We start from the raw sequence: 10,954 nt of genomic DNA on the forward strand, positions 1-10,954 counted from the left end.
TCTCAAAGAGCTCTGGGGTTGAGAATGGGAGCTACCATTCCAAAAAAATAAGTGAATGGACATTTTTTAGAAAACAGACAGAACAGAAATATAGTTCATGTGCCTATTCTGTAAGTTTTGTTTCAGGGAGATATGTTATTTGTTGATGGAGTGGGAAAGTTTTAGCAAATTTCTGCATGTGAATAGAAATACATTCTGTTAACACATACGGAGGGATATCCCTGGGTACTATTTTTCAAATTGTGCAATGAAGTCAGAAACAGAATTTGGCTAGCTGGAATTTTTCCTTGACTTGTTCCTTGAAAAAAAAATTAAGTCGAATTTTATGAAAATGCCCACCTTTAATTGACTCTAGAATGTTGTGAAAGGTTATTAGTTTCACGAAAGCTGTAATAACGCCCTACTTTGACTGGCCCAACTGGTTTATCGCACATAGCCGACCAAAAAGCAACTTTTTGCAATACAGTAGTCTTTTTTGTCTAATTTAAAATGTTTTTCTTTATTTTATCGTATATAAATAATTAATAAATAATTTCTTGCCAATAAAACACTCAAAAAATTCCATCATTTGTTCAATAGAGACATCAACATAAAATTCTCCACATTGCCAAAATTACTTTATGGTTCATTTCCTTAGTAAACTGTATAAAATGACTTCTAAATATTCATATTGGACATTGACAAAGTTTATAACACCGCTGGCATTTACAGTTGTAGCACAAGATGTCGGTGAACAGGTATTTTTTATTTCAATGAATTGCATATATACATTAGCATACAGCAAAATCTTTACTCTATTACTCCTGCATTTCAACTAATTTTGCTTTCTGGTAAACATGTCTTTGTGGCATGGTTTGTGAAAATAATTCTAACTCTCCGATAATCCTGTATATGCAGGATTCCTATAACTTCTATAAAGTCTATCGTATCTACATTATCATATCCCACATAATGTAAGTAGCAAGTCAGGGTTTCGTTTAAAAGTTGTCAAAGTTGCATTTTTCTTTGCACAGAACGAATTTGTCCTGAATTTTTTTGTACTTTTATGCTTTTTATACATAAAAATTCTGTGACTTTTTTAAAACCTTATTAAACATTTTTTTCGTTAAAGAAAATCAATGTTATGTCTGTAGTCATAACTCTTGTTCTTTTAATATAGGCTTTAAACAGAAGTTTGGCATCATCAACTAATGCTGTAGTGGAATTGGCAAGTTTTGGAATAGCTCTTAAAATTATACAGTTGTTTACTGGTGCCATTGAAGATTTTAAATTTGTTAGTGTAGTCTTGTTAAAATGTCAACGTGATCGTAAAAAGATATTGTTTTGTGCTGGATTGTTTACAATATTTTCATTGGCCATTTTATTGATAATTGGTATGCATATTCATTCGTTTTTTTACAAAATAAAAATTAAAATATGTAAATAAACGAATGAAAATTAGCTCTGCACTCTTTCAATAGTTTTCCTTTTCAAGATAATTGGTATGCATATTAATGTTTCCAAATTAAAATTGAGGCCATTAGTTGTAAATGTTGTTGTCTTTAGTGTCAATTCTTTTCTGCAGGTTTCAGTTCTGCTGGCATTGTAATCATAAACGATTTTCATGACGTATCTAATGATGTTGGTGCTAAAGCACGAAAGCTCCTATACTTATTTTCTCTTTATCCATTTATAGATGCTATGGTAAGATTTCTCTTTCTTTGGGGTGTAGCTATATAGAAGTAAAACCTAAAATATAAGCCAGGAATAAATTCTGTTATACATCACTGCAGTATTTATTTAAAATAAAATATTTTAATAAAATAATTATAACATCTATGCTTACATAGATTAACTGTACTGTATGGCGCCGTAGATTAGTGGTTATAGCTCTCGTACTCTGTGCGGGAGACCGGGGTTCGATTCCTCTTGACGGCGATTCAACATGGGCGAGTGAATGTTACCATAGCCCCGGGTTAACCCAAGCCATGTGAGGGAAATTGGGAAGATGGCACACTTTGTGGGCCGTTGGATGTTGCTGGGAGTTGTCTAGTAGAGCGCGGGCCGTAATTGGGTCTGCGTCGCTCAAAATGAGCATTAAATACTCTAGGACTCTCCATCTAAGCCATGGCCCCTTCTGGAAATAATAGACAGGGTATATCCCTCGATATTTGTGAGGCTAGCCATGTAAAATATGCACATCTATCTATCTATCTATCTACTGTGGGGAAGATACAGTAGCTTTTAAGTATGAAAGTGTTTTAAAAATTGGGACAACCCATTTGATTAGAACCATTATATATTTACACTTTTTTAACCAAAGTTGATTTCTTAATCCAGAATTTCCCTAAGTTTTAGGAATCAAAAAATATATATACCATTTTATTATTATTGTGAAATATAAAAGGTAATGCCTTTTTTATATTTAAAATTAAAAAATGTAATATCATGCAGTCTTTATTTGAAATTTCTTTTGGGTTGGTAATAAATAATTATATAGGAATGTGAGTCAAGTACAGTTTACTGTCACGTCACCTCAGCGTAAATTTCACTAAATTGGTCCTTGTTGTGACCATTACTCCTTTTTGATAATATTTTGTTGTATATTTCTTGTATATTTAAGGTATATGCTCCCATCTTAAATGATTATTTATTAGTTTTATGCAAAACCTCTCAATGGTAGCATGATGCACACGAAAAATGCTCCTATTGCTTTTAAGAAACGACCAAATTTTTTTTTTATTTAAGGCTGCCAATATTTTAACCAAATTGCTGTTTTTTTTTTACTCAAAGATTTTCTTATAGTGTTATAGTGTCATGTTATCATGTTATGCTAAGTTTCAAAAACTTGCAAATCTTTAATGACAAGTTGACAAATTAATAATGCATTTGGTATTTAAAAACTGTAGCAAAATAGCAAATTATATTTACTATTTACCTATTTTTTTATTTAAAATCTTTTTGCTAGTCTTGGATCCACGTTGGCATTTTGTTAAAGTACAAGCACAGTTTTTGGTGTGGTTTAGCATCAATTTCAGATGTGATAGCGCAGGTATATCAAGGTGTTTTCAAATCAACCTCTAATGTGTTTTACATTGTATAATACTGTCCTTCTATTGTGTATTTTCAATTATGATCTATAGGATATAAGATCTGCTATTGATGCTTATTTGCATTTTGCGTGTTTTAACCATCGCATGTGTTTATCACCATTGTATATGTTTTTACCATTGTTTATACTGTTCTTTTATTATTTACTAGTATTTAGTCCCGTGAAAAAGTCCACTATATACACCGAATAAAAAAACAGCGAAATAGTGAGCGAAATTAACCATAAAATTTATTGTTCTTTTCGTCAAAACGTTTTATTGTTAATTCAATTCAAGCGGGAATAAATAAAACCAATATGTTTTTCATATAACAATAGACACGTGCTTAAGGAAATAATAAAAATTAATTACTTGTGACTTTTGTATAATAAAGCTTACATCATTACACAAAGGTTTTTATGAGAACAATAAAGTAAATAAACCGTGACTTTTTAAAAACAAAAAAATTTAAATCAATTTGAAAAAGCACACAAAAGACAGAATAAAAATAAAAGTTTAGCAAAAGTAACATGTTACCGCGGCTGTTTCTTTAGAAAAAACAACACATCCACTTTGCCTGTTACAGACACACGGAACTGGCGTATTATTATATAGATTTTTAGTTATAATCTATACAATATATATAAGATCAGCTGTTATTGCTTATTTACATTTATGTGTTTTTTACCATTGTGTGTGTTTTTTACCATTATAGGTGGTTTTTGTCTTAATACTACTACAAACCAACTTGAAGTATGAAAACACGCTTTACATTCCACTAATAGCAGCTTATTCTGGTGTGTTAGCCAGATTGACAATTTTGCTTATTGCATACTATAAATATGTGCATCATTTGGTTCCTCAGCAGATTGAAGAGGTAGACGAGGAGGTAAGGTGCATACATTTTGTTGTTGTTTTTAGAATTTTCATCTTAAAGCAGGGTAGCATTTATTTTAGTAATCTTGGAACCAACTTATTTTACGTCAGTTTTAATCTTTGTTAGTTAGTTCCAACGTCTCCTCAGAACTCTTTGAATCTTTTACAAAATGAAAATTATTTTCGATTAACCTCAAATTGAAAAAAAAAAATTCCTGGTATGGTATTTTCATTTGATTTGGAAATATGGGGGTCTTAAGTAAAAGTATTTATTTTAGCTTTTAGATTTCCTTTTGTAGACAAAAAGAATTTTTTGATATCAATTACCTATTTTTTTTAATAAATGTTGGAAGTTGTGTAAATTGCAAAAATAAATATTGTTTTTTTTTTGATTTTTACAGTGTAGTGTTGAGAACAGAGAATATTTTTTCAACCGTGTTCTTCTAACCGTGGGGTTAATCTGCAAGTGGGCTTATAACCCTTTAATGAAAAAAAAAATGTGCAGAAGTTTTAAGAAGTAATGGGCTCTCGTCTCAGTAATAGTTTAATAATTGACAAATTATGCCTGGTGTAATCAACTTAAAACAAAAAATTTCCTTGAGTCCAAGGTAGTGAACGTATTGAAGGCTGGTGCAGTAAAGTAGGAGAAAATAGCAATGGATGACAGACTGGGATTGCTAGAAGAAGTGGGGGGAGAGAACATAGTTATTTTTAGCTCAAGTGAGTGCAGTTTGTTTGGGTGGCTTAGATTTTTCAGATCAGATTCATTTTTCCAGGACATTATGAAAAACATGCATGAAAACCTTCCCATTTCTCCTAGTTTTCAGTGGCAGAATATTATTTTACAAAACTCTAATTACCTCTGCAATCTCCTTGAAAAGAGAGTAGAAGCACTCTTATAGACCACTGTTAAAAATGTTTTTTAGGCCAAAGTAGTTACAATATGTGAAGTGTACAAATTATGGGCACCATTTATGTTGATACGAGTTGTTCAAAAAATAAGCCGACCAATGATAAATCTTTTTGTAGCAAGAGACAGACTTGATGGACTGACACGAGAAGATGGGCTTAAGGTATGTTTACTTGTTATGATCCTCTGTTACTTTCAATTAGGCCTCTGAGTACTGGTAAGTAGTCTGGAAGTATAAATTTCTGTACTGAAGTACTTGGCTACCAAGTAAATGTGGTCCTAAAAATCTTTCTTTGTGACTTGCAATCACACCTAAACAACTATAAAAAATGGGAAAATCTTATATAACACAAGGGTTTCCATTATAGTTCTCTTATTTAAAATATAGTCCCTAGCTGCTCTAACTGTGATATGGCCTATTTCATCCATGCCTTGCAAATGGTTAAGTGAAGTTCGCGTATTAGAAGCTGCTTTCACCAAGGTAATCTTAGTATTTATTTTCTTTCCCTGCTTAGTTACATGGGCAACAAATTGACTATATTCAACTTTATTTCTTAGAAGGCAGATGAAAATCGAATGATCTCAATTCGCCAAATCCGTATTTTTGGAGTTGGAACATGTGTTTTTTCTCTCTCGGTAATGCAATGTTTGTGTATGTTAATGTGTTTGTGTTATTCTTAATGCACCACTAGAATTTGTGCGTCTGTTAATCTAACACAATCTTATTAATATATACATATCAGATCATGCTCACTTTGTTTTGGATTCCTGGTTTATCAACGAAGTTACTGATGAATGTTTCGAATGTAGATGTTGGTTTAGCTTCCTTATGTGTGTTACCTTTGAAAATTTTGACCTTTCTACCCATCCCAAGTAAGTTCAATGGTTTAGTAATTTTATTTATATAATGAATATATTATCTCATATGAAAGGTTGTACCTGTTGCTAATTTGTTTCCCTGTTAATTCCACAATAAAAGGAGTACTTGAAAGGATTGTGTTTATTTTGACCCATGCTAAGCCATGGGTGTGTACATTCTTACTGTTTTCTTGTGCAAACCTTCTTGTTTTAATGTTACTTCCTTACACGAACCTTTCTTCTGTGGTTAGTCGCCCTTTTTAAAAACGGTCCAAATTAATATTTTTGATAATACCTGAGACCCTAATTTTAGAATATGGGCACCTCTTTATGCAAGTATTTTACGTCAAACTAAGAAAAATCTGACAGTTGTAATAGCTTGTTATCTGAGTTTGATGAAAACTCGCTATTTGTTTAGCAATCAACAGAGCCATTGGAACTGGCTGGTTTTTACGTATTAAAAAGACCTCACTGCTTTATCCAAGTGGATTTTTTCGGCTGATCATTATTGTCACGCTGTTGTTTGTATTACCGAGAGTGGGGTAAGTGGAAATCTCTTCGAGTTTAATAAATACAAAGTAACGAATTAAAAGTAGAAATTTGATTTTCGAAAGAATCAAAGTGTGTTATTCAATAAAAAATACCAGAAATTCTAACTTCTTAGGTGCAATAGATATAAAGGTCGAAAAAATGTTTCTGATGTTGAATTTTTACTTTTGCATCTTATATTAAAGTACTTTTTACTCTCATAACTGCCGAACTACGAGGTTTACAAAATGGATAATTTGAAGATGCCTAATGATTTAAAAAATAAACCCTACTGTTGCGGCTTTGAGTAAGCTCTTCAATTAGCATAGTTTCCACCTAGGAAGCCACAGGAGCTCACGGAATCATTGTAGACCTAAGATTAGTATTTTTAAAATTTCCAGAAGATAATTTAATTATTTCTTATAGAGGCGCCCATGTTGTAAAGGCTTTTTGTTTTTCAATGATATGTAGGCCATCCAAAAATTGATCAGCTTTAGGGATTGTGGTGGTCATTATTTTTATGAAAATATTGCGTAGTGATCATTTTCCTTATAAACAATAATAGATGAGAGGCAAAATATTTTTTGCCTTGTAACAGAGATCTGGTTGCGTTTCCAAAAAATGTGGAATATGATCAGGCAAAAAAAATCGATGAAAAAAGGCAAAACTTTTTAAAGAAAGAATCGAGTAAAGTAGAGTTGTGTAAAACTTTATGTTCTTGTTTTTGTTTTCATAGTTTACATGGAGCAACAATGGGAAGTGTTGCATTATTCAGTGGATTTCTAGCTGATTCAGTAATGATATTGTTAGCAGCTGGTTATGTGAAGTTACAGCGGGTATGTACTTCGCGTTGCTGTAGTGTAGTGGAGACGCTTTGGTGAAATCAAATATCTAAGTAATCCACATAAAGCTCTCCGGTTTTTTAAACTAGCACCTATACTTTTCTCTTTTCTTTGTTGAAATATTACATTTCGTCAATAACTTGTTTGTCTGAATATGTTTCACGAAAAAGTAGACGAAAAAAAGTACTCTTAAAGCTAATCCTTATTCAAACTAATCCAATATGGCTAACAGACGTGCTACTGTTCTCTAATGCTAGTCTCCAATGTTTATCGTTGTTCGTTGTTCCATTCAGTCTTTTTACTTCACAAATCGTAACTTTGAAGCCATTTGATCAAAAAAAAATGATATAAATAAGACGTCAGAAACAACCGTGCATATGTGAGATATATTACTATAAGTAAAACTGCACATTATCTGCCCAAGTGCTGCAAAGATGATGGATCGAGTGGGGTTTAAAACCACGACTTTTCGATTGCTAGGCGATTGCTATACCGACTGTGCTATCGATCCGATGCTTTCATTCTAGCACATGTAGTAAACCAGGCGAGGATACTACCTCCTTGCGACATACCACGAGGGCGAGGTGTATGTCCTTCTTGCGACATACCTTTCTGCTAACACATACCAACGCGATATCACCGAATGATGCACAATCGAAGCTCAAGTACCAACCGACCAATCAAATTTGCCATCTATATAAGACGTCAATATAAGTCTTTTTGGTTATTTAGAGTACTCGGACGATTTGTGGCGAACACTTCGATTGACATTGTTATTAACCACAGATGTAGATAGTTGTGCTACACCGATTGTGCCCCCAATTTCTTTTCGAAGTCTCGTTCACGTCAATCTAATAACTTTTATTAGCCCGTTCCCCCAAACAGACAAAGTTGCAATGCATTTGGTAGTGGACATTCCAACATTCCAGTACATCTGGACCTTCAGAAGATATTGATATTGATTTTGCCTTAAGAAGTCAAATAAACATACCGAAAAACGAGAAAAATCCAGGGTTAAAGAGTCCTGTTGGTGGCTTCACTTGTTGTGTCCCATTGTGCTACAACAACTTAAAGAAAAACAAAGACTTGTCGTTTTATGTAATTCCAAAAAATCATGAGTTACGAAATATATGGCTAGGCAAGATAAGTCGAAAAAATTTTGTAGCAACTGATGGACACAGAGTATGTTCTGAACACTTTGAGGGTGGGAAAAAAACTTACATGAATAACATCCCAACAGTTGTTCCAAAGACTGTAAAACCAAAAGTATACAAACCTAGGACTTCTAATAACAGTCTTGGTATTAAAAGAAAGCTACCTGAACCACAAGAAAATGAAAAAGTGCCAGAGCTTACTAATGAAGAACTATTAATGCAAGAGATACAGGAGCTTAAAAGCAAGGTGTCACATTTGGAGTCAACAAGTTCGAAAAAAGAAAAAGAACTACAAAATCAAATAAATGAATCAGACACTTTGAAAAAAACAAGTTTACATTAGATCGTTTTAAGCACAATAAAGCACATTTTAAATTTTACACAGGATTTGAATCATATAATTTTATTTATTTATTCGACTTTGTTCGCAAATATCATTATCTCCATAATTAAATACGCACAGTGTTTTGTTTACGTTTTCATCTCGCCAGACGAAACTTCTTTTACTACAATGACCAGAATGCATTGCAAACTAGCCGCTTTATAGGAACGGGCTATTCAGAAGTTATTATTGTTGAAGTTTTTCTTTGTTTAAGAATTCTACAGCAAAATATCTCCTAGCAATAACAATAAAATTATAACTAGTAAACATGTGTATGCTTTACATAATTTGTGTTATGATTTTTTTTGCTGTAGGCCAGAACCAAGAGAGATGAAAGTAAAGAAAGCATGTATGAACACTTTAGTTGTTTTCGAGAATTTTTTAAAACTTGTATATATTTCCTCGTACTTTATTACAATCTCTAATGTAATTTTAAATCAATGTTTCGCTTTTTTTAAGCTAACCCAGTTAACATCAGCTAAAGCATTTAACCCTGTTTGTTATGACAGTGACATAAAGTGCCTGCGGCATATTTAAACTTTTATATATTCTGAATTACTTGCTCAATTTTTGTGAAACTTTATGACTTAATATTTCTATAGCCTTCACCTTTTCTAAAAAATGTTTACTGTATCTGGTGATGGCGTCATGACTTATTAGACATTGCTTAAAACTACCAGCAATGCTATCAACTCTTACCTGATTTGTTTTCTGATTATTCGCGATTCTAATTCGACATATATCAAAAATATATCAAAAATATATCGGGATTTTATCAGGGCTTTATTTATATTATTCCCATAAGTAACAAAAAATTAAAACAGAAATTGCAAAAAATCTCCCAGGACGCGATTTTCAAGTAGCGATATTCCCCTAATGTTAAAATTGCTTTGACGTCAATCAAAGATTTAAATGTTTTTGTCTCACAATTGGTCTTCCTTGAATACATTCTATTTTATATCGTTACGTTATATGGCTATTTTTTTGTTTAGAATGCTTTCTAAAGAACTGGATTACCCTAACCAAGTAATATACAAAGAAACTTATATATAATAATTTATTTTACTTTCCTTGCTATTAGTCAACGCCGTAACTTCTTCGACAGCCGTCTTTTTGACAGTGACCCTAACGCCGTGGTATCAAAATTGACAGTAAGAGGGATCAGTGTAACGAGAACCAGCAAGGTTTTAATGCACAAAAATTTTAAATCGTGAATTTCGTGCACAATCTAATTTTTTTGCAGAGTCGCTGCTCTGATTTAAAGTGTCGTGATATTCTTTTTGTACAAATCATAAAATCAAACGTAATTGATAATTCATGTTGGTTGGTATAAATTAAAATATTTTATGAATTTTTTAAGATGTGCAAAAAATACTTTGTTTTTTAGTTCATGAAAGTAGTTTATTTTTTTCCATTTTCTGTGAATATAGCTAAAAAGAATTTTTTTTAAAAAAATGTTTATTATTATTTAGATGATAAAAAATGAAAAGATTATATATGATATTAAATTTTTTAAGATAGTTAATATATAGTTCTTCGATATGTTTTTTATATTTCATAAAACGAGAAAATACACGTTTTTTAGTTCAAAGACGTGTCTCTTTAAATGAGTTCCACATGAGTCTGCACTGAAATGAATATAACAACAGTATATTAAACATCAGGACGGCAATTTTCGCGGTGACTTATTTTCGCGCATTTTATTTACTGGAATTTTGCGGGAGAAAAAAAGAGATTTATTTTCACGGATTTAGTGTTGAAGAAAATTTCGCCGGGACTAAATTTTGCGAATTTGGCATATTTGGAGATTTTGTAATAATTAATTTTCACGGCTCGCAATTTTCTTTTTTCGCAATTATAAAACTAGAATAAAAAATGAAAAAAAAAATAATTCGGTGAGTTATTTCGAAACAACGTACAAGTGTTCAATAAGTAAAATAAACATATCTTTTTCTTTTGTATTAAAATTTCCCTGGATTTAGAGTTAATCCAAGTTTTGTTAAAAATGAATAAAACTTAGCGGGTCAGACAGGGTTGAAATTTTGCGGGAACTTATTTTCGCGGATCAGGTGTATCTAGACTTTTCGCGAGAACTTATTTTGGCGTTTTATCAAAACTCCGTGCAAAACATAAAAAATATTGTAGCGAAAATTAATACCCTTTTTGTAGCATAGTGGACGAAGAAAAGCGTCTCTCACATGATGTTCGTGTTAAATCCCTATTTAAAAATTCTGGAACAAGTAGTAAGGCGTCAAGAAATTTGTTTGTTTTTCTTTTGTACTAATACACCCCGTCGATTTTGCGCATAAAGTGGGACTAATGTGGTGTTTACTTGA

At 32.1% G+C, this 10,954-nt stretch overlaps 1 protein-coding gene across 1 annotated transcript; it reads left to right on the plus strand.

Annotated features, from left to right (window-relative positions):
* Window positions 1–593: 593 nt before the first annotated feature.
* Window positions 594–10,209, plus strand: LOC130645552 (progressive ankylosis protein homolog). The gene is made up of 13 exons (XM_057451578.1): window positions 594–737; window positions 1,160–1,373; window positions 1,565–1,683; window positions 2,948–3,031; window positions 3,784–3,957; window positions 4,871–5,017; window positions 5,243–5,335; window positions 5,413–5,490; window positions 5,598–5,727; window positions 6,131–6,254; window positions 6,977–7,076; window positions 8,933–8,967; window positions 9,611–10,209. Exons 1-13 carry the CDS (start codon window positions 621–623, stop codon window positions 9,669–9,671), a joined length of 1,476 nt encoding a protein of 491 aa, XP_057307561.1. The 5' UTR covers window positions 594–620; the 3' UTR covers window positions 9,672–10,209.
* Window positions 10,210–10,954: the final 745 nt, after the last annotated feature.

Source organism: Hydractinia symbiolongicarpus, chromosome 5 (genome assembly GCF_029227915.1).
Source record: "Hydractinia symbiolongicarpus strain clone_291-10 chromosome 5, HSymV2.1, whole genome shotgun sequence".
Lineage (NCBI taxonomy): Eukaryota > Metazoa > Cnidaria > Hydrozoa > Anthoathecata > Hydractiniidae > Hydractinia > Hydractinia symbiolongicarpus.

Coding starts and splice junctions, on each gene's coding strand:
- LOC130645552 (XM_057451578.1), top strand. CDS start 621: ATGGTTCATTTCCTTAGTAAACTGTATAAAATGACTTCTAAATATTCA. Junction 1,374..1,564: donor GGCCATTTTATTGATAATTG/GTATGCATATTC, acceptor TCTTTTCTGCAG/GTTTCAGTTCTGCTGGCATT. Junction 5,728..6,130: donor GACCTTTCTACCCATCCCAA/GTAAGTTCAATG, acceptor CTATTTGTTTAG/CAATCAACAGAGCCATTGGA.